Source organism: Prinia subflava, chromosome 8, assembly GCF_021018805.1.
Source record: "Prinia subflava isolate CZ2003 ecotype Zambia chromosome 8, Cam_Psub_1.2, whole genome shotgun sequence".
Taxonomy (NCBI): domain Eukaryota; kingdom Metazoa; phylum Chordata; class Aves; order Passeriformes; family Cisticolidae; genus Prinia; species Prinia subflava.
In genome coordinates, this window is record NC_086254.1 from 30,508,985 (window position 1) to 30,533,627 (window position 24,643).

Here is a 24,643-nt window from a genome sequence, read left to right on the forward strand (position 1 = left end):
TGGGTGCAAAGATTCCAAACTGCAAGGTGTGACCCAGGGGAGGACAACACGTGCCAGAGCCTCCACCTCCTCAACTCCTCTAGGAACACTTCCTTAGTGGTCATGTACCAGTGGGGTGAAAGCCAAGAAAGACAAAAATCATTAAGAAAACAGCAGAAAATAAGAAGAATGTGTGACACAGAAGTAAAAAGCTCCTGGGACATGGGCTTGAGAAAAGCCTTTTCAAATGCTATGGAGTACTACTGAAAAACATCGTTTCTGAAACCTTTCTCTGCACTGGATTAAAAAAAAAAACCAAAACAACCCAAACAAAACCCACAAAACACTTCAGTACAATTTCTAAACAAACTAAACAAGTTTCTGCTAGAATTATGCTCCATCTATTTCCCTCTAATTCTTGTGCACTGCCACAAGAACTTGAGTTTCTGGCTTGTTGGAGAGGAGTTAACAACATCTGATTGAAAAAGGCAATGTTTTCCTTGTCCTGCCACGTACCACTTTGCCAGTAAATGCGCGGGACAAATAATTTGAAAAGCACGTACACACACCTTAAGCAAAAGTCTAAGTTTTAACAACAGCAGTCTGACAGTGAAAGCTGTAAGAGTTAAGATTTTTCTCAAAGCTAAGCATACATTTTTCCATGCAAGCAGCTGAATCATGGATATTTTAAAGAATAGTTTATTAAGCACAATATAGCATATCTCCTACTCAGCTCTATAAAATGTGTCCAGTGCTGCACAAAGCATTAAAAAGCATTTAAATCTGGAACTTGCTGGCATCCACTGGCAGTACAGAAGGATTGAGGGAACTAATCTAACAGCTGTCTGGAAACACAGATTTATACCGAGGGTTTAGTCATTAACTGTAGTTATCTGACTTATACCAGAACACTGAATGAGCAGTGGTGGTCTAGATTAATGCAATGTATGGCAACCCCCAAAATACAGTCCTGGCTCCGGGATGCTGAAATTAATTGCTTTGCTTCTTAGTGGAAGCATTCCAGTCTGGTTAATAAAAAAGTGCAGTCAAAGAAAAGAGCCAAATAAAGGCTATATACAATCTGTTTATCAAATATCTATACACAGAATGGGTTTATTAGTCTTCTGCATTGCTACAGGAATGAATTTACAGCCTACACACAGTAACAGAAAAATTGGGTTCATTTAATAGCCCCACACTTTTTTGGCTCCTGGTCTACATTTGTATTTATTTTTTAAAGGGAAAATGAGATAATATCAGAGAAGCAGAGGGACAAACAGCATCCTTAGCTGCATGGGAACTTACATCTTAGTGTGCATTTGAGATTGAAGTGTATGGCAAATATTGCCAATTGGGTTAGAATTCAAATGTCAAGTTTGGTGAATCCAAGGGAAAAACAGTTGCGCAAATACCACAAGAATCTATTAATAACTGAGCATAAAAATGAAATTCTAAAAAGGCTGGTTAAATTATCCTTGGTCACACCAAAACTTTGGGTTCATGCCAAGAAAAGCTTTATGGTTTTTGACATGAGCACTCAGGTTGGTGGAATTCCAGGGGAGCTTCACTCCAAAAAGAGGTTTTCCTGTGGCACCTCCTGACACCTCCACTCTTCCTGATGACCCTGTGTTCTCCAGGCTGGAGGACAGCTGAGATGTCACAGACTTGGGAGGCAGCTGAAAAACCTGCTGTGGAGAATTCTTGTGAGGACTGACACTGAAGGTACCAGGAGCAGAAATCACTCCATATTCTGCCACTAGCAAGGCAACTTGCTAAGAAGCTTTTCACTGTCATTTTGTTCAACAGTTTTTAAAGACTGATATTTTTAAAGACTGCTATCAAGGACAACACTGAGGTAATGTGAAAGCTGAGCCTGGCTTCTCCTCTCCACCTCCCATCCCCCAGGCCCTTCTCCCTGCAGTTTATTTGGCAGAGAGGCACTGCACAGAGTCTCATCCAACATTGCTACCCCAGTGTTCCTGAACATGATTAATTTGCTAAAGATACAAATCTCCAAGCAGCACGTTAGTCCTGCTGATGATTTATGAAATGCCAGAGATCATTCTCTCACCAGTGATAAGCTCTTTCAAGCTCGTGGTTTTGTTTGAAACTTCTTGCAATTTCTAAGGCCATTCTTGACTGCACATCACTCCCAGACAGGGCAGGGGCAGAGCTGCAGCAAGGATTTCTGTAATGAACTGCAGGTTATGTATACAAATAAAACAGAGGGTCAGATTATGAATTCTTGCATACTTCCACATGTAAAAAGCCCAGAGTGTGCTTTGGAGCAGAGACAAGCCTCACTAGGCAAACACTGTTTGGGCTGTTCTCCTCCCAGGATGCAAGTACTCACCAGCAATTGCAAAATTAGGGAACGTTTCCTTTTCTCAACTGCTCAAAATATTGTCCTTGGCACCCCAATGGCCCAAGATACAAGAGCAGGGAATCCAAATTGAGTCTCAGGAACTTCAGCAGTTTTTCACAGTTCTTTGCCAGACACTGCCAATGCTGTACACCCCACCTGAAACCCACAACACCCCAAGAGTTACTGGAATCTCAACATCCTCTTGACCAGAAGACACTAGTGATACCCAACTGCCCTCAGCTATGATTTTATTTCATTGATCAATGACATAGATTATGGTTTTCTTTTACAAGCAACATTTGCAGTCAGCTTGTGTTTCCCTGTGCTCATTCTCCACATTTACGCAGACTCTAAGTTATTTTTACCTATGTGGAATAACCACAGATAGCTGAAAATATTTAAGATATGAGATCTTCACTATGACCAGCCAAGAATCCTACAGCTGCTCTTTTTGCTCTGACAAGTTAGCCCTTGCTTAACAAAAACACTTCAAAACTGGAATAGCTGGGGTTGATAGGACAGTTTTGGAACTTTTCCTGAATCTTAAGGGCTGGCATCAGCTACTAATTCCTGTAACAGTGGGCAGCCACCAGACACCTCTGTGAGTGCCATTTGTTTTCCCATTGCCTTCCCTCAAGCACGCTGTGTTTCCAAAGGGTGCGGTTGCCTCTCTCCCCAGTGCATTTATTTGTACATTTATTTGTCTCCAGTATGGGTGTGCTGAGACAGAGCTGGAGCTCTATCCAGCTTTGCTGTCTCTAAAACAAGACATTCATTTGTAGGCATTAACAAGCATGCCATCCCTCAGGGTGTGCATGCCCAGGGTTAGCCAGGGGGATTTTCCACTCGCGGTGCCTCCAAAGTCAGATTTTGAACCACCTTGCACACCACAAACTTGGGGTCACTCCAGGCCTGCCCTGCATTCTTTCCTGGCACAGAAATAAGTCAATCTGGTCAGGCTTCTATGCATAAACAAGTGAATTTTATTTGGTAAAAAAACCTTCTCAGTCTTGTCGCTATTCCTCATGCACATTTGTATCACTGAAATATTTCAAAGCAGCAACTCAGTAACGCCCTGTATTTCTCTGCCCTCTTCCAAGTGTAGAATCTCCTCTAAGGCTCTCCAGATTATGACATTGCACTAAGACAACTTCACATCACCTCCAAGGTACTATTACAAGCCAGTGAGAGGTATAAAACCTGAATTTAGAATCTGGGTACAAAAAGAAATAACAGGCAGGAGCAAACAAGATTTGGGAATTCAGTATGAATCCAGACCTTCCATTCCTGTAGTAACTGAAGCAATCTGGAATTGAACTGCATATATAATAATAAACTGCATATATAATAAATATTGTTGCAGCTTTCTTTTTACTTTATCATAGAAACTGATTAACATGTGTGCATTTAACATCAGGGCACTGTCAGTTATAAAACAAGACTTGTACATTTAACAGAAAAGCCACTTCAAGCCTGCAGTTTGTTTTGTAAATCAATGTAACTCTGGGTGTATTTAATAAACGTGAGAAGTAGAGAATTTTCCATATACTTCTTTAAATGTACTCTGTGCTCAGACAAGCATCAGAGGTTTGGTTGTTTCAGCTCTTCAGTTCTGCCCACAAGCTGGTAAAACCATTATTGCCACAGAAACCTCACAGGAGCAATAAAACAAACAAACAAACCCAAGAGCCCACAGAAACCTAAAATCAAAGCAACCTATCTTCTTCTATGTGGACAGTCTGACTGAAAAATACACATACAATCAAGCTACAACTAACTCCTGACACCATCAGCACCCTCCAATGTCAGAGATCACCTGCTGTGCATGAGGCTTTTCAAATTAAACATTTCTTCTCACTCTGGGCTCTGTCTTGGTTCCCTGCTTGCAGCCCAAAATGAATTTTAACTGCAGGCACAGAGCTGAGGCTGTGGGACCAACACTGCTGCACTCCTGGAAGCAGAAATGTTTGAGCAAAGGTGAGGAGGTCGGAAAAGGGCAAAGTCACAAGTAATTTTAAGTGGTTCAGCTAAGTAGGGAAGGCTAATGGGAAACCATTTTAATTTGTTACAGTCATCCCCAGCGAATAAAAGGACAACGTTTTTCTTCAGCAGCTTGATTACAAAGCAGTAAATCCCTCTGTGTATATAAAAGATCTATGAACAGTATAGATCAAATGTCAAAAAAAGATTTGTACTTTGTGTTGGAAACAGTTTTAGATACTCAATCATTCCCATTTTTAAATACTTCCAACAATTATTCTCTCTCTAGAAACAGACATATGTAAGTAATTCTGCCATTCTCATCTACAAAGACACAAAGTGGCGACATTTTTGCAGCAAACATTTTTGAACCTTCTCTTTTCATAAACACCTAAGAAAAAGAGTTTTGAACACAGAAACATGTAATCTTTACCTCTCTCCCAACAACATTGTCTAACTCTTGCTGGTAACAAACATTTTTGCTGTTTCAAGTACTGGCTGCAATCTCTGTACAGACCGCAGGCAGCAGCAAACATGCAAACAAGGCACAGCTCAAGGTGACAATATTCCCCAGCAGCAGAAATATCTTGGAGTAAGAATTATGCCAGAATAGGATTGTTCTCCAGTTGCTGACAGGGTTTTTGTGCAGTGTATCAATTTCTTTTTCCCCGACAAACTGCCAGTTCTGATAGACCCACAGGCCAGCATACAACCTATTTCATGCACTCATCTAAGATGGGATGGAAAAGATTTAAAACAGTGAAAGCTGTAGCTGTTCAGCCACAGATTCTTTTTCAGAAAGGAGGGTTTTTTTAGTCAGAAGCAGAAATTTTAGGCTTAGAAGTTGAATATTCAGCCATTAGGAATTATTAAGCTTTTCCAAAGTTCTATAATTCAGAGGCAAACCCCAAATATTTGGTTTATTTCTCAACAAAACAGTGACCTGGTCATGGCAATTTGTATCTTGTGCCCACATTGTTTTCTTCTCTGATCATAAGAAATAAATACTCTGAAGCAAGAAGCACTTTAATTACATCTACATTCACAGTAGGTGTTGGACCTCTACCTGCTGCTGTAATCAAAAACCACCACACACAAAGGTCTGAACCACAAAACCTTTTGTAACGCAGACTCAATAGTTCTGTCAATTCCATTTTTCAGAAACCTTCTTGTACTGAGTTTGCCTTTTGATAAGGAACTTCAAGCAGTCCTGCCACTGTGAAATCCCCTGAGGTAACAAATCCTGAGAGCCCCCAGGGCCTGCTTAGGAGGGATGTTACACCATATCTCAGCACACACTTGCACCAGGACAAGGGGCCAGGATGGGGACAGGATAACATTACCAACAGCTCAGCCATGGGGTGATAAAGCTCCTTGACAGCTTTATTCACCTTTTCCTAACTAAAGGACAAAATTCTGCTTCTGGCACCTCAACTGCACAACACATACCTGCTTCCTCAGGCACTCACACCAACACTTCTCCACTCCAGTGTCTTTGACTAACACTGTTCGTGGTATCCTCAGGTTTTGGAGAGATCAGCTCTGTCTTTAATGAACTTTTCTATTCAGAGGCAAAATTGTAATTTTTTAAAAGGCTGAGTTTGAAAACTTTTAATCCATTTATTGTCAATGATGAATTTTACAGCAGTTTGGGCATGTGGATACTGACCCCTGGCCAAAGCAGGCTCTCGTGTTTGTGTTCTGTCTGCCCACAACACTGCCTGTCACTTCTACTGGCTAAAATGTTCTCTTGTGTGGTTTTGCAGAGTGTCCCTCCCTGCTGGGCACTACACACCAACATTGGGTTTCAGCTCATACATGGCTCTTTTGAGCTCATGGGGAGCAAGGGGAAGGAGTGAGAACAACAGGGGATGGGACCCAAAGCTACATAAATCAATGTCTCTTTGATCCTTTGGGGTGAGGATGCTGTAAAAACACATGGTTATTAGAACTGTGATTTTATTGGTTAAAGAGTTGGTTACTGGCACTGTGTTTCAGCATGAACTTACATGATGGTGCTAAGTACAAAGCGTTCATTCTGTTTGTGGCTATAAGAATTAATCTCTTCCATGTGCAGAGGGGCTGTGTGATAATTCAGCTGAGATTCCCGTTGGTCGTCCGGGCAAGCACTCACCAGCTGCAGGGCTTTCAACAATGCACAGCAACAGCTCCAAGAACAAATGATGTAACCAACACCCCTCGGAGTGCTACCAGGCAGGGCCAGAGCAGCCTGCTCATTTCATAGGGCTTCATCCAAGTAGGTTGTCAGAAACCTGAAAACCTGAAACTCAAAGGTGAGTTTCTCCCCAAACACTGCAGCACCTAACTCTGGACACAATTCAACAGCTAATGGACATTGGATGAAATAGTATGGTTCTAATGGCTTGCATTTGCCTCAACAATAAGAAAAGGTCTGATCCTGATTATTAAAAATGAAAAACTAATTTGCAGTGTTTATGTGGATGGCAGCTTTATATGCACGATAGAAATGCTCCAACTGTCTTTACAATCCAGCTGGAATGAAGTTTTCATTTTTCTTTTTCATGAAATTTCATTTATTATGAGCACTGTGTCTTAGTAAAGCAGCTGTTGGCAGCAAGATGTGAAATTTAAGTTGAGCTGGTTAGTACCAAGAGCCAAGATATAATGTTTATGTCAGAGAGAAGTTTTTCTTGTATATATGCAGTAATTAAAATAGTTTGTCAATCAATCCTATCAACCCCCTGTGAAGAAGCAGATAATGCTATTTTAAAATACAATTTACAAATTGCAACCAAAAAACTGGGGTTGCTACAGCTCATTTCAGAGAGGTCTTTAAGTAGGTAATGCACCAATGACTTCAGAAATTAAGGATACCTGGTTTTCATCACTGTCCTACTAACACTGTGTCAGATTTTGGGCAAGTCACTTCTGACAAGAGTCCAAATGGGAATTAAATAAAGATCAGTGTGTTACTATTATACACTGAGGATGTCTCACACACAGCCTGCACCTGGAGGAAATTGTCCTGGGCTTCCTATGACTGGGGCGAGCACTCCTGTCATTCAATACATAACTATGATTTTCCTCCAGCTTCTCTGGCTGTTACAAAAGAAAGCAGCAGCAAACTTCACATCTTCCTCTGAACCTCCTCTGGAGTGTGTTTAAGATGCACATTTCAAAAATACCTACCTAAAACTGCCCTTAGGAAACAGGTGAATGAACAGGACAGGACTTGGCACAAGGCAGGTAAGGGCTGAAATTTTACAAATTAAGTGAATAAAAGAGAACATGAAAAAAACACCTAAACTGAAGTATTAAGCTGATCAATCCTCAACAGCTACAATGACTACTTGCAAATTGACTTCTTTCCCAAATTATTGCCTGGAAGTTCAGTTATCAAGGGCAATTGCAAAACTGTATCATCTATCCTGGGATTTGATTAGCTCTGGATGATTGTAAACATTCAGAGACTTTCCTACTGACCAAAGATACAGTCCTGTCCCTGGGCCAGCCACAACCTCCTGCAGTGACACAAGCCTGACCAACAAACTCATCTTTTACTGTTTTTCTACTCAGCTGGATCAGCAAGCTGATGGAGCTTCAGCACATCCGGTGGCACCAGCACCCAGGAGGAGACAGGAATGTGCAGCCAGGCTGAGCAGGACACAGCCCCCAGTCAGATAATCCTGGAAATCACATTTGTGATCTACACCACTGCTGCTTCAGGAGGGTCCCACTGCCATGTAAGACCAGTCCAAATTACTCCCCTGCTCTGGTGACAGCTACCTGCACTTCCCTGTAAACACAGGATTACAATTAAATACTCCAACACAGCTGAAGCTGGCAACACTTTCACTATTATAATGTTAACTGACAAAGAGATTAATTTAATGGCTTTGAGGACTCTGCCCACACCACCTAATCCATAAATTATACTCAAGCCCAGACTTTCAAGCAATTCTCACTTGATATCTACTTTAGGTATTTGCAGCACTTTGGGGGTTCACTACTTGTCATGCTTACAGCTTGACAGCCATCTACTGCAGTTAAAAACAGAGCCAAAAAGTTCAACTAGAGAACTAGAAAATTAAATTGCATTTAGGAATGGGTGGGAGGTTACTCACTGACGTTTAGTATGAGTAAACACAGGGTACTTGCAAGTATTTTTAAGCCAAAGGAAGCTTAGCAGGTTCTTTCCTCCAAGCAATTCTTTCTCTGAGGAGTTTTATAAGAGATAAGCATTGGGGTTTACTCTTCTGAGATTACATGCATTGTTAAAGACAACTGGATTGTATCTCTTTTGTATTAGAAAAAATAAATCTGACTTGTCAGTATCTAGAGAGTTAAAAATACACTTAGTACATTCAAAAAGATGAGAGCTGGTGGCCACCACTCCACAAGTGCTGCCTCCAAATACATACTCACAGATTTACAGCAATATAAAAATACAAGGCTGGCAAGAAACTGAAATGAGAATAAAACACATGTGAATCATGAACACAACTAATTAAACATGAAAATTATCTTCACAGTCACTCACCTTCACCATTGTAAGTTAACATTCAGCAGAACAAATTTGAGAAGTGTATTTCAGACATATGCAATCTGGGAGTAATATTTCTTTTAAGCTCATGTCAGGATAACACAGCTTCCTTTCCAAGCACTGATTATTTTGGGCTCTCGTAAGTGAAGCGAAAAATGCTTAAGACTGAACACAAGCCTTGGCTGACAGCACTTAAGTGAGCCTGGAAATCTTCAAATTTACCGTGTTGGGAACTGCTGTGCAACTTCTAGGCTAAGGCTTCAGGGCGAAGCATACCTATATTCCATCAACTCACAAGTTAAAGAAATCAGATTTTGGCAACTAAACTCTAACTTCCTTTTGCATAAGTAATACACCAACATCTAAGCACTCAGCTGCTCACTGCCAGGGGACCATGTGAAAAACACCTCAACAAATCACATCCCAGCTATTTCTTCTTTACTAACATCTAATTTTCAGTATACAATCCAAATTGCACTTCCAAAAGTCATAAGGGTGCATCAGCCACATCAGGCACTACCAAAAAAAAAAAAAAAATTAAAATTTGGAGCTTGCTTTTCAGTGATGCTGAAAAACCCCTGTATGAAATAATTTTCAAGAGTATACACCAAGAGTAATTACAAAATTTTAAGTTCCAGAGACTATAATGTTGCAGGTTCCATTCTACTTCTTCTGGTAATGGTATTTGCATCAACAATGAGAGGATCCACTTGAGGAAAGGCAGAGAGCATCGTGTTGGCACAACAAAACCCTTTCATTAAGGAGACATCTGGGCCATTAATTGCAGTCTGCTGGGGAAGGCTGCACCTCGCTAGATTGGGTTTCAAACCAAGTTCTCCATGAGGTGTTGAGCACAAGAGACTTAGCTGCAAGCAGGACAACACAGGCCTGGTGGGTTTTGTTTACTGTGCAGCTAAAGGACCACTAAATGATTAATGAAGGGCTGACAGCTTCTTTGTGGAGTAGCCAACAATATTTTGGGGCAAGACTTTGGCTCGTCAGGTTAAACATAAAAATGCTTACATAGAGCTCTCTCTCCTGAGCTCACTGCTGTTCAAATGACTTTTCTAACTTGCTTCCCAGCAATGTAAGGCTATCTTGAGGAGAAAAAATAAGCACAACAAAATGTTGGTTTGCCAGTGCATCTGGCACATTAATGTGTGGTAACAGCAGCAGCACAGGTTCATTACCACCTTAGCAGCTACAGGCAAATCTGCAGCAAGATCCCTCTCAAAGTAAATCTAATTCCACTGAGAACAGCAGGATCACTTTACCCTCCTCAGACAAACTCTGCCCTGCACTCCCCAGGCTCCTCCTAGAGCTGCCATCACCATCAGGAATGGCAAGTGCTCATAAGGAACTGAGCATGGCTTCCTTTGGAGTATAAATAAGGTAAAAAATGATGCCATGCAAGCTTAAGGTTAATGGCTGAAAAGCCCTGAAGCCCAACATATCAAGAAAATTTTATATGTTATTTAAGCCTTGGATGCATGACTAAAATCAAGAGGATGATCCCATTTGAGGGCAGGACCATCTCACCTGTTTCTACACTTCAGATATGAATATTAATGGAATACAGGCAAAACCCCCAAACATTAAAGAAGATTTGGTCTATGGAGAGGCAGGGAAGTGAAGTCCTATACAGGAGCCTTCCCAGAGCAGTTACAAATTTTCTGGCAACTTAAAATCAAAAAAACACACTTAAGAAAACATATCTAGGAAATGTACGATCCTGAACATGCAAAAAAGCGTGTCCCTAGCTCAGGAATTCATGTAAAAGACAACACACTTCACAGCCAGCATATTACTATACAAGTACAACTACATTTTCAATCAAAATCAGTCCTTCAACTGATCAGTCAGGCACAAACTCAGTTTTTCATGCAGGATCACTTGTGCCCACACGATGCCTGAACCTGTGAAGAGGTGGACCTAATTTTGGCACTTGGGTCTCTTACCTCAGGTGGGAGGCAGGACAAGCAAGGCTGGCTGACCTTTTCTGTCACCCTTCCCTGTCACACAACTCTCTAAACCTGGCACAAATTCCTGCTGGATGGGATGTGCCATCACTCCACAGCCTGATGTGAATTTAAAAAGTGCTGATTTTGTCAGGCTCTGCCAGGTGTCTGCACCAGGCACTGTTGGGGGCTGCAGGGAAGGGTGAGGGTCTGTCCTGGGCTGCTTCCACCCAGCTCCACCACAGACCCACAGCAGGACCCGCCTGAGCCTGGTGGCACCTCTGTCTAAAGGCAAAATGCAGCATGACAGGAAGGAAAAATGCAAGAGAAACAGCCACAGCTCCCAGAGAAAACAGACTGGACCTGGTTCTCCTGACAGACAGAACTGTAGCCTGCAGAGCCCACACTGGAGCACGGGAGCAGCGTGAGGAAGGAGTGGTAAAAAGGGAATGCACACTCTGACTGCAGTCTCTCACTCCCCATCCTGGGATGAGCCTGGCAAAGGAAGTGGGCAGGACTGTTTTAGCTCTTGTCTTTGTTTCTCACCATCCAATGCTATTGTAATTGGCAATAAATTAACATTGCACAAGTTGAGCCTGTTTTGCCTGTGGTGGGAGATAGTAAGTGATCTCCCTGTCTTTATCTTGACCCATGAGCTTTTTTATTGTATTTTCTCTCCTGACCTGTTGAGGATGGGGAGTGGGTGAGGAGCTGGGTGGGCATCTGACCACAATCAACCCATCACACTAAAGAGTGTTCCTTATTCACCTCAGCATTCTGACTGAAGAATACACTGTAAATGGAAGTAATGTAGCAAACCCCATACATTTCCTTTCCAGTCATCTCCATCTGACAGAACATAAAATCTTCCATTTCTCCAACTAACCATAGAACAGCTGAGATTAAATCTTCCTAGTGAGAAACAGAACTGTGTTACCATGGCCTGGAGTCTGCAGGACACGCCAGGGCTCCTCCTGTGACATAAACACTTCCACCACAAAGTTGGTGGCATGTTATTTCCAACATTCATGTTGTTTGGTGCAGTACTCACTTCTCCTTCCCAAATCTCTACCACTACTAGAGTCCTAATACTGAATCACCTCTTTTGTCATAGACATCTACTGCAAACACTCTTACTGAGCAACTTTTTGGGTTGGACTAAACATAGAAGAGTCAACCAGAGAGCCCTCAAGAAGCAAGAGTGCTGCTGAGTTGTTTAAGGGAGAGAGACTGAATCCTTATTTCTCTCTCCCCAGGACTGTGATGGCTCATGCTCCCCTCAACACCAATCTGTTGGAAATGGCAGCACTGGAAGGACAAGAGTGGAGGTAAAAACCGCAGCAAAAGGCAAAGTGAGGGCACCACACCAATCTTTGAACACTTGAATAACTTTCTCTTGGGAAAAATGACTTGTCAAGACACTGATGTGGCAGAAACACCGTGCTCTCTGCTGGAAAGTTTGAGCTGCAGATACTCCCTAGCAGCTTTTTCATCCAAGTCCTGGATTCGATTCATTTAACACTGTGATAAAGAACAAAAGCCATCAGCAAGCAGTGTGGCTTTTTTTTTAGCAGTGCAGTTCCTCCTCCAGCACTCAGCAGGACGCAGTACGTGTAGCCGGGGGAGAGCTCAGCGCCAGCCCGGGCACTGCTGCTCCTCCTCTGGAGCCCATCGAGGCTTTCCTCCTCATGTCCTAATGAATTCCACCCAAGCCTGCAGGTAAAACCCTTCCCCAAGCATTTTGCCCTGCTTGATAGCTTTAGAGCCTTTCTTCACATGGCTTCGGCTGCTTTCCAGACCTTTCTTTTTTCTTCTTTTTTGTAACTGGTCTCCAACGGGAAGTTGCACTTGGTTTTTTCACCGTACGTTTCTCTTAAAGCTGACATCTCTGCATTGTAATGAAGGAACCCCTGGGTATTAGTGACAAATTAGTCACCAGCTAAAGAGTATTTTCTTTTCATTTCTATACCAGGTGGAAGATATTAAAATCTCTAGAGGAATTTCACCTACTCTGCCACAATAAATCATCACACAATTTTCTTTTAAAGTGACTTAATTTTACTGCCTCTAAAACTTCATCACCATTAAAACAGTCTTCTGAACTTGGTGAGGGAGACTTTATCATAAACAGTATGTATTTAATTACACTTTGAAAATTATAGTGATTTCACTTTCATACTTTAAATAGTGTTTTTAAAATACGGAATTATTCCCTGCTGAGAAGAAAACCCATGTACTACCATAGGTAGAAATTAACAGAAAAATATTTTCCCTTCTTTGTTTAATTATTTAATAAGGAATAGGATTTTAAAAAAATCTCCAGAAGATCCCACACAGTGTGTAAGAAAAGGAGAACTATTGCACTCACTATTCTTTGTTGAAGGATTTGTAAAGTAGCAGCCAAAATAGAGGGGAAAAAACTGTAAAATACTTCGGTAGCTCACTGAAGCCATAGGCCATTGAAATACAGCAAAATATTCAGTGAAGGCACAGATTCACCTTTTTTTTCCCTAGAAGGCCACTACTATTTTAGTAGTAATGTATTATTTAAAAGTTGATACTCAAAATATTAACTTTCAACCACACAAATTTTGTGTCATTACAATGGGGTTTTCTACTTTAAAAGACAGATAAATTTCTAGTTTATAATCAAAGCTAAATACTACACAAGTGGCTTATAGCTTCTGATTAAATGGCTTCACATATATTTATGTGCTTTTAATTGTAAGTTAATTAATTTTTCAAATTATAATAGGTCCATTAAGTAAGCCAGCAGCAAAAGAGTTCATTTTACAACAGAAAGTAACACCAAGACTGAAATTTAAGATTTCCTGCCCCACCAGCAAAGCGAGGGCAGGAGCATGTCTATCAATAAATACAGCACACTAAATCTACATCCAATTGTTTCTTCCTCTATTTGCCAAGAAAAGAGCAGAAGATCAATTAAAAAGCAGAAATGTAAACCCAAAGCGTTAAACACTACTAGATATTTAAGATCCCACAGTGTTTCTTACAAGTGCAGAGCATCACTCCCCCGCTCCTCCCGGGGGAGTTCCAGCTCCAATAATTACCTTCTGTCTGCTCACAGAGTTCAAGTTCAAAACAATATTCATTTCCCACTTCCTGTCCTAAAGCAGGGCACGGCGCTTCTGTGCATCGCTCAGGAACCATCCTGCTCCACCACAGACATGCTCAACCACGGCTGGGATTGAATAATCCTGATTTGTGGCAGGGGGCTGGGGGCAGGAAAAGCCCTGGGCTTTGAGAAGGAGAGAATCCAGCTCCAACATCAAGACATCTGACTTTTAGCAGCAGCATCTTTTACTACACTCAATTAAAAAACAAGCATTTGTCTCCACACCCCACCCCTAATTTGCAGAGGGGCATAAGTGGTGTTTCAAAATTAATCTAGCCCAGAAGTTTTGCTGCTTCTCAAATATTTCACTTGGCTTCCTCAGCCCCCTCCTCATCTAGTTCTCTTCCCCAAATTATATTCATCTGCTGCAGGGAACAGGAAGGATGGTTGCCAAACAAACAAAATGAAATCATATATAATAGGCAGAATACGCCTTCCTTCAAACCACAATTTAAGAGTTTTCAGGTGAAGAGACACTGAAGAGGGAAAGACAGCAAAGGTCTGTGAGAGTGGCTCTACAGAACATACTCTTACATTGCCTTGTACAGGGTTACACACATTTATAGCACTGCTGAATGATAAAGTATTTCTGGTCAGACACCTAAGCTTGCCTCTTATTCAGAGAGAAATGAATTTTATTAAAAATAAGATTCCTCTAACGTAGTTATTTACACAACAGGCCACCAAGGCTAAACAGAATAAGGATCCCATAATTTTATTTCAATAAATAAAAAGAAAAATGGTGTCTGCCTTATTTTCCTGCAGCACACCTAACTCTGCCAACACACTCAGGAGTACCAGGGCAGAAGAGATGTGATACCACAGACTAAATCACACCTCTGCAAACTTTTGGTGCAGGAGGTTACAACCACTGGTACCTAAAGGGCTGCGGCACCTCCGTCTCTCCACCCAATTCAGATTTATCAGCTTTTTAAACTCTGCTGGAAACGTTTGCTGATTTGCAAACAGGCCATTGAGCACGGATAGCACAATATCTTTATTGATTCCCACTCCCCTTCTGCAAGGTTCAGGAACTGAAGAAATCAGCTGGACTTGCACTGGCAGCAGTTACAATGGGATTTTTTTTTAAAAAAGTTTAAATATGCATTTTTGCAACAAGTACTGAAGGTTTAAAATTGCTCCCACTCAATACGGGCTCAAGCATTATTTGAGTGAACTGATTGGCAACTGCAGTGAGAGCACGACTGGATCTAATACATTTATGGATAGTTGAACATAAGGAAGGAGAAAATTTATGTATTTTTCTTGTACAAGCATTAAGGCTGACTTTCTCTTAACTCTGTCTCCGTGAAGAGGAGCAGTACAACACAGCACTTACCAAATGTAAGCTAGCAAAAATCATGGGGTTATAAATTAAAAAATCAAGTCAGCCTACAAAAGAAGAATAAAAAGAAAAAGGAAAATTTGGATACAGTGAAAATAACATTCACATGTTTTACTTTAAAAGCTGTCATCTTTCAGGAAAAAATGGTGCTTTTTAGTTTGTTAAGGGGTGGAAAAAACAGTATCTCTTTCTCACATAAAAAGTATTGCTCAATTTTACACAAGATTTTGTCTTGTTTCACCCACAGTAGTGGGGGAAAATAATAAATTTACATAGCTTACAGAAACGAAGTATACGCTGTCAACATTCACTCAGGGTGAAGTATTTTGTAAATACATTTTGACTTGTCTTAGAAGCAAAGAATTGTCAAATAGTTGCAATTAAACTCTAAGGATGGTAACTGAGCACAGAAGAGCAGTCGCAAGGGGGAATCAAAATTGGTGATACAGATCTATATTCAAAACTGATCAAAGTTATTTCCAAAGTAGCTGCAGGACAATTACACAGCAAAGAGCCAAATCAAATGTATCACCCAACGACACGATTTGCAATAGATGGAAAACTTGTCTTTAAGACAGCTGAGGAGCCTCTCTGCGTGGTGCACAGACAGAGCTGTAAATAACTGTGGCCCCCAGACTGCTCTGCTTACTCAACCTATTTAAAAAACAAAAACATTTCAGATGCCTGCCCCACTTTCCCCTCACTGTTTCTTGTGGGTGCTTGAGTAATCCTAGAGGCATGTCCAGTTTTTAAGGCATTTGCTGAGTTTAAGGAACATTTCCCACGTCCCCCTGTCTTTGGAAATACCTGGCTGCCCTGCTCTGGTTGAATTTTTCTGTGAAGTTCTTTCCAGCATAGACAGAGGCATCAGCTCTCTGTGGGTTGACCAGTTACAATCCGGGCTGACCAGTATTAAATAGTTTTCTTTATTTAGGATTATTTTTTTTAATTCAGCTGGGCTGCTTTCCTTCTCAAAAGCGGAGATGGCAAATGAGAATTTCCGCACGACGAGACTGAATGCCTACACTTAGATGTTCAAGCCAACAGCACGGATTTGCTCATTTTCTCAAACCTCTCTGCACATCTAAGAAGGGGCAATTAAACCTGGAACTTCTTTGATTACTGCAACCCATAAAAGTAGGAGCCCACAGCCAGGAGCAAACAGAGAGAAACCCTCTTTGAGAGAGACATGGCTCCGGTTGAGCTTGAAGTCTGTAATGCTGGTTTATGTAAAAACATTCCCCAAGAAGTCTATTACAGTTAAAATAATTCAAGACTTCCATTTCCCTGAATTATTAAGTGGTGTGCAGCAAAGGCGAGCTGAGGTTCCACCATGCATCAATTTCCTCTCCAAAAAGCAGAGGGGAGATGAATGACACCAGCGTTTCATGCAGCACTCACGCAAAGACATGGACGTGAAGAAATCTCAGGTTTGTAACCAAATACTTTAAACCTTCATTTCCTTAACAGGAAACCAGCTGGGAATAAGTTAGAAGTGGGCTATCATCAAGGAAGTTTCTAACTCTGAACAACAAACTTCAGTTCCACCAGTCTCTGTGCATCAATAACAAACCCTTCACCTGCTTTTCAAATTGCTATGGCCCAAATCACATCCAGACTCCCACAGCCTTGAGCCCATTTTCACTCTTTGTATTCAAACCTGGCAGCAACAACAACAAAAAAACCCAGCAGTTTTGCAAATAACAAAATCCCACACCCCAACAAAACACGCACCCTGCTTCTACCAAATAAATGTCAGTCAACAAATAGGCACAAATTTCACAATGGCTGAGGTCATTCCCTTTAAGTCATTACAGTTTGTGGGTGAGTTTTCCTGGTGGTTTTAACATTGGTTTCTGTGATTGCAGCTATGCTTATTTATGCATTTAAGGCGTATGATCTAATACACTTAGGTTTAACTACTTCATTCTTTTGACATTCTTTCCAAATTATAAAAAGGATTCTTGGTGTTTTCACTGCCTTGGTAAAGCAACAAAATTGCTGTCCACATAATTTCTTAAAAATACAGAACAGAGTAAGTACTTGATGAAAATAATTCAAAGGAAAAAACTCTGCCCCAGACATTCCCTTCTCCAAGATAACAATTCTGTTCTCTCTCTCCCTCCTTCCGAGGGAACTTACTATTTTTTTAGAAATAGATGTTTTGCTGGCTTTTTAAAAACAATATCCAGGCCTTAAGAGTGATTCAGCTACAACTTATAATCAACACAGTAGTTCAGCTTATTTTTCTAAGCCCTTCTATTTTTACTGTTATGCTTTTGAAAAACTGCACATTTGTGGTATGCTTCAGTCACATTGCGTCTTCCACAGCACTTTGAATTCCACAATAATGCTTATTTTATTCAACACCTTTTGGTTATCTACCAGGGATCCTTGCTTGATAAAAATCAAAGAAGGCAATTTTCTACCTTTTTCTCATGGAAATTTAAATTATCTTCTCCCTCCAAGGCACAAAAAGCCCAAAGAGCCCCCATATCCAAGTGAGGCTAGAGAAATTCACTGATTTGTAGGAAATACTCAGAAACATTTTCCAGAAGCTGAAATGAAAATTAAAATTGTGCATGGAGATGGTTGTGCACATCTCTTTCCCAACACCGCGTGCAGCGCACGGCTACTACCTTTAATACAGAAGTCATGGTGAAACATTTTAATCGACCTTTCTAACTTGAGGCCATGGGTTCTTCTGTATTTCTGGAGTCCCTGATACGGTTTTACAAGTCCAAGCATGGTCGTAATAAGCAGTAGAAAAAGTGGAGAGCCCCCCACAAGCTCTGTGGAGAGAGAAGAGCCCCATCCTGCAGAGGAGGCACCACCTCTTGCAGCTCAGCCCCACCACCAGGCACAGCTGTCCTGACACCAACCAAATATTATTCACAGGCACACAAAGCACTCTCACCTTCCCGAGCCATCGGACCCCCCATCTCCCCAAATCTGTAAAATCCCTCCATCACAGCCACACACTCCATGGGCACCACACCAACGCCCCGGCTCCTCTGTCCCCTCCCGCTCCATCCTCTCCAAGCTCCTTTCTCTCATCGAACCCCAACTAAAACAATCCTCCACAAATCACAACAAACCTCCCTTGAAATAAACCTTACCACAACCCTGCAGCAGGCTTCTGGCTTTGCACAGAGCCTCTGTGCCTAAACACCAGGAAAACACCTCAGCACGGCACTAAGGAAGCCTTTTCCGGACGCAGCAGAGGTGACAAAGAGAATGAGAGCAAAGCCAAGATGCCATCTCCACTGCAGGCAAACAACCTCTGCTGACCTCTGGCAGCTCCCACACACTATTAAACAAAAAGTATTCTCTCCATGTTAATGAACCATGTACAATCTAACAGATAACGCTGATGTTAAATAAACATGTTTATATGTGACTCCTAATGCCAGGACTTAAGCAGCTGCAGACAAATAATATAAAATGGGAAGGATTATGCCCGTGTAAGTTTTCTCATCTCATTTTACACACCTTTGAAGTAATTAAAATACATAATTACAGCACAAGCAGAAAGACTGAGTGAAAAGAGGTTTGACTATTTTTAATTAAATATTCACTCCGTGACACACTCACTGGAACCATCTCTGCAGTGAACATTATTTTGGATCCAATTTTCCTCTCACACCTCCTGCAGCAGTAAATCAAGATCAACTGAGCAGCCTGACAAAGAAGAGAGCTGGATTGGGTTTTTAATGCTGCAATAAAAAAATATTTTGCACGAGACCTAAATCTTTATTCCCACTCTCTCCTGCTTCAAACCTTGGGTATCACCAAATCTACCTGCAAATGGCAGCACCTCCAGGCCCTAAATGACCCAACCAAGAGCAGCAATTATTTGCATCCTAATTGAAGGGCTTATCCTCACCTGATTAAAACAAGGTGTTTGTTAAACATCATTACTTGAGTTAAGATCTGCAAATAAAGATGAAGAATTGTTTTAAGAATTCGACTGCCATGAAACAATTGTTTTCTGATGGGATCTCATAATGAACAGTCCCAAGCAGGATGGTCTTTCTGGCTTTTCAGTAGAAAAGGAAGGGAAAGAGATTTGACAAGTTCTCCCTATTCATATCAAAGTGAGAAAAATGCCACGAGGTTTGAGTAGTTACATTTTCTTTCTCATAGACTTATACTAAAAAAAAAACAACTTGTATTTTTTACTAAATTAAGCCACTAAAAAGGAGGACGTATTTAAGCCTGAATGGCTTTACTTTAGTATATAACATTGTTTATAATTCTGAATATATTTTTACAAAAAATAACTTTTTCTGTCCTGTGCAGTACAATACGAAATGCAATTAAAATAATCTGACTGTTAATACAGCAGACTCTTCCATGCACTAATTAAATATATATTGCTACTGCTGTTAAAAATACACAGGTACAAGGGAAACTAACTATACACAGGGAATGGTGGTGTGAGATTTCCCTACATGGTTTACCAAAGACTCCTCCACTTCCAGGATACATCTAAAATTTTCATATTAAAAGTGCAGTGTTCCATGGCTTATGAAAAGGATTTGAATTTGCAACTTCATTTAACAGTTTGTCTGGAATAAAAGTTACCCCAGCCAGGCAAAATTACTCAAAAACATTTTCTTAGCATTCTAAGAACTTCTGCTAGTTTTCACAGATTTATAAAAGCATTTTTCACTGCATAAGTAATCTTAACAATCATTTCCACAGATTAGGTCTAACAACCTGTGAATTTATTGCAGAAGGAATTTACTGCAAAGAATAATTAGTCTTCAGCACTGTTCATGCTTGTTCTCCGGCTGAAGACACCTTAAGACCATCTGGTTACCGCAAAAATTGGCACAGAAGAAACAAATCTTACTGAAGAGAATTATAGTCGATTTCAGAATAGCTGTTGTACTACTACACATCATAAATAACAGTTGGGAAGACAGCAGAAAATTACTAACGTCTTTAATTGTTTTCTTTGTCAGCAGTGTGTACACACACACACTGACACACAAACACAGCCACGCAGACTTCAGCCCGACGCCTGGCAGGCTGGAAGTTAAACATACAACTAATATTTGCAGGATTAATAGCTAAATTATTGCATTTTCAGGGGAAAAAAAAGGATATTAACCAGCTACGAATAACAACACAGCAACACACGAGACTCTTTAAGTGATATTCTGAGATCAAGTTCTTCGTGTGAATACCTGAGTTTAATTCCTTCTTATAATTCAAGGCATATCCGCACACACCGTGGAGTTGAATACGGGGCTTATTGTTGGAGGGGGAGTTATCAACAACATTTTTATTTCTCCCTAATGAAGCTTTTCTAATGGAACCCAAGACTACCAATGTCGTGAGGTATTTGAAACAGGAACCCTTTTCAAAAAATTTCAACCAAATAATGGTGATAAGATTAGCGAGTCATGGGAATCGAGCCTCCGTGTAGTATTTTAAAAGAAAATGAGCTGAGGGGAGTGGGCTAAACAAAGTAAAGCAAAACAAATCGATGAGTGTAAAACCAAAAGCATACACCACTTGTTATTTAGCCAAATGTTCTGACCTGTTGGTGGGTGAGTAGAAGAGGCACAAGAATTACGCGGACAATTTGACTCTGTAACAGCACAATTCAATTTTACACCGTACATTTAGATTTTTATTTAATTAAGGGTTTTAAGTTAGAACAATTAAGTCAAGTTATCAGCCTCTGTACCATTTCAAGTGAATTTTCAAAAGATGCTCAGAAAGTTTCTGGAATGTTTCTAAAGCTATGAGTACTGATTATTTTCAAGGTATTTGTACTGCAAATCTTTCCAACTTGCCTGTGTTACATTTGAGGCCACACGATGCCTTCAACTTCAAAGCAGAAATAAAAATTCAGCTTTATTTAAAAAACGACGATGAGAAAGAATTTATCCTCTCTGAAGCAACAAGTAACAAAACAATGCAATGCTACATGTATGAAACTACCTAAGAAGCATTAGTTTAGACACAGAATTCCTGGTTTAAATGTCTGCCATCTTTTGTGGACCAGATTGCCCTAACACACACAGATGTGGACTAGCATGAAGAAATTTAGACAGCTTTCTCAATAAATTTGGGGAGAGGAAGGGGAGGGACCCTTCCATGGATGGCACCGCAGAGATAAGAAATTCTCATAAAGAAATTCACGAAGCCCACAAGAGAAACTAAACAATAAACCATTCCTGCCACTGCCTTTAACAGCGCTCAGGGATGCGTGAATTTGATACTGCCCTGAACAAAATTCTCTTAATATTTGATACAGACCAATAAACTGTTCATTGGTTCACTACACGTATATTTCGGCAATCACAACTTTATACAACAGAATATATCATTATTAGAAATGTCTGAGCAACAGTAGCTGCGTACCATGAATAATTTCCTTTAGAGGCCAGTCACTGGGCTCAAGCACAATTTAACACTCAGAAAAGTTTACTTAAACTGCATAAATCACATACAAGTTCTCCTCATAGAAGCAGCCGCGGGAAAGCGCAGTGGCTCATTTTATTTAAACGCACGCTTCGGCTTTTAAAATAATTAATACGCGGGGCTCGCTTGACGCTAAAATCGAACCGCAAGCAATTAACTCCCTGCGCTAATTCTCGGTGGCAGCTCCGCGCTCCGCACCCCGCGCTGCCCCGGAGCCGCTCCGCGCTCCGCTGGAGCCGCCCCCGACGGGCTCCGCGCCCCCCGCCCCGCACCCGCGGAGCGCTCGCCCCGCTCGGGAACCCCGCACGGGAGCCCCGCCGGGCGGCCGCAGCCCGGGCCCCTCCGCGGGCGCGCAGCCCCGGCCCCACTCACCGGCGGTGCAGCGCGGAGCCGCGGCGCTGCGGAGTGTGCGCGCCCGCCGCGGGCGCAGTGAGCATGTGCGAGGCGGGCGCGCATGCCCGCGGAAGGGAGCGCAGCGGAGCGGGGCGGCGGCTCCGCGCTCCGCACCCCGCGCTGCGCCCCGGGCGCGCCCCCGCCCCCTCCCCGCCCGCCGGAGCCGCCCGCGGGCTGCGCGGGGCGCGGAGCGCTGCGCCACGGCCGCAGCGCGGCACGGCGGGCTCGCCCGCGGCTCCTCTGACCTGTTGCTCGCCCGGCACACCCGGCCCCCCGCGGCAGCGCCGAGCCCGGGGCCGCCGCTCCCTCGCAGCGCCGCCGCCGTCGGGGCGCACCTACCGCACGCGTGGGGCCGCGGCGCGTCCCGGCGCCCGCAGCGCCGCGCTGCCCGCGGTGCCGGGGCGGAGGAGGAGCCTCCCGCGGCTCCCGGGGCCGCCCGGCTGCCCCCCGCTACTGTCGCGGAGCTGTCCGCGCCCCCCGGGCCGCAGGGAGCGCGGAGCCGCCGCTCCCGGCCGCGGTTCGGGCAGCGCTCTCACCGGCCGCAGGTACGCGCTGGCCGCGCTTGCTCCCGCCCGGGGCTGTGCTTTGGTGTTGGTGCTAGCAGCGTTCATCGAGCTGCAAGTCCTTGAAAGAAATCCGTCCCGTAGAACATTTGAATACCATGTGGATACCACCTTGTCTGTAGCCTCTGTTTCCGTGAAAAGTCACTTTCGCTACAGTCCTTGTGTTACGGATCTCTAGTGACAATTTTTTAGTATCAATTTAAAAGGAAGGGCTTTTGTTGACATCTAGTTTATCTTAACACACACAGTGCCACGGAGCCCTAGGTTCTGCAGATCTGCAGAAACAGCATCACCCGCACAAGCCACCCCTCTGCACTCACAGAGCATCACATAGCCCCTGGCTCCCCCGAGGGCAAAAGCCTGCCCATAGTTCCCGTCACCTCAAGCGACACAGAATGGATTTGTGGCCGTACAGAGGTGCTGCTCCATCTCTCATGTCAGCACAAAACCAGAGGCAGTCAGGCATGTGCCCCTTGTGCTCTTGCCTGATGTGCTGGACGCCTCAATCAGGCTCCTCATCTGCTTGTTCCCACATCCAAGAGCAAGAGGCACCTTCAGATGGTTCATGCTGGGAAGATGGGGCTGGGACATCCCACCCTGAATCCCCTTGTGCTGCTTACCCCACAAACAGCTTCCCCTTGCCTAGGGGAATGTAACATCATCCCTGCTCAGGTACTAGACAGTTTCCCCCTTCCACTGGCATACCTGCTCGCTGGGAATGCAGCATGGCCACAGCAGCATTGGAGTGTTTCATTTCCACACCCTGCTCTTCCTCCTTATTTCCCCTTCTCACCAGTCTTGGACAGACCACAGTTCTCCAGTTCTGTCTCTCCAGCACTGGGGAGGCGTCGGAGGAGACCTGCAATTCCTTGTCCCGACAGCTTTTATTACACCTAGCCCTTTCCTCAGGAAGGAGATATCCCATGAACCGCAGTGGAAAAGCCAAAGGAGCACAAAGGGTGTTGAGTTCAGGGTTTGAACAAGCTGCAGCCCACTCATGGATTTAACTCAAAATTTTGACAATGGAACAAAAACATCATTGCAACGAGACAGCTGTTTTTACTATCAAAATCTCTCAGATCAGTTTGACTGCAAAGTGTGTTCCTACAATCCAAAGGAGACAAAGCTCCCAGCATCAGTTTGGAGCTGGCAGCCTTCCTAGCATGAGCTACCTCCCGCCAGCCTAGAAAAACCAAAGCTCTTTCAGTTGTTATTCCCCATCAGTTCTCGGCACTAACCCCCTGATTTCCCCATGGATTATCTGCAGTTCTGAGTTTATGCTGCTCTCACATTAAACTCTGAGCAATCAGTGGTTGGGGGGGACTTCCTTGCTGCCTTTCTCACCTGTAATTGTGGTTCTGGTGAGGAGTCTCTGAAGTACAAGAAAGTGCTTGGATTCATCTTGAAAATAAATCTTTTCCTTCCTCCCCCTGCCATGCCCAAAAGCCTGATTGCCACATTAGCTCCTTTTGAAGCTGGTTTTAACAAGTAAATTCACATCTAAAAATGCCTTGCTTGCAAAATTCTCCCGACCCCTGATTTCACAACATATTTGAATATATGCTTAGTTTTATGCATGTGAATAGGCCTGCAACAATCAATACAATTATTTACCTAAGTGCTTAAAGTCAGGCAGGTATTTAAGAATTAGTATTGTTTGTGGTAATGCCACGGCAAGCCAGGCAGGGACCAGGACCTCATTGTTTGTTCAGCACCCTGCACACAAAAAGACACTCCTTGTCCCTTTCAGTATAAGCAGTTCTTGTGAGTTGTGAGTAACTTGTGAATCAGTGCCAGAAACACCTTTCTTGAGCTGCTGCGTAAACATTATTTGTCTACTCTAATATCCTTCTTATTTACTGAAAACATTGTATGCAATATTTAGAAAAGTAATAAAGGCACAGTGGGAAAAGAGTGGGCAAAGAGGAAGATAAAGGATATTTTTTCAGTTAGGAATC

General features: G+C 42.6%; 1 protein-coding gene across 11 annotated transcripts in view; it reads right to left on the reverse strand.

The window, feature by feature from the left end:
* EYA2 (EYA transcriptional coactivator and phosphatase 2) overlaps nt 1–24,158 on the reverse strand; it is an 86,725-nt gene extending 62,567 nt beyond the window's left edge. Inside the window, exon 1 of one of the 11 annotated variants that reach the window (XM_063404576.1) lies at nt 24,030–24,158. Coding sequence is in view for 2 of the 11 variants with exons in the window: in XM_063404571.1 (XP_063260641.1) it covers nt 22,102–22,166 (65 nt within the window). In the remaining 9 variants the exon portion in view is untranslated. Of the gene's footprint in view, nt 1–18,407; nt 18,554–22,101; nt 22,263–22,367; nt 22,642–23,390; nt 23,414–24,029 lie in introns of those variants that run through there. The other 10 variants (XM_063404581.1, XM_063404582.1, XM_063404574.1 and 7 more) reach the window with 10 other exon arrangements.
* Nucleotides 24,159–24,643: the final 485 nt, after the last annotated feature.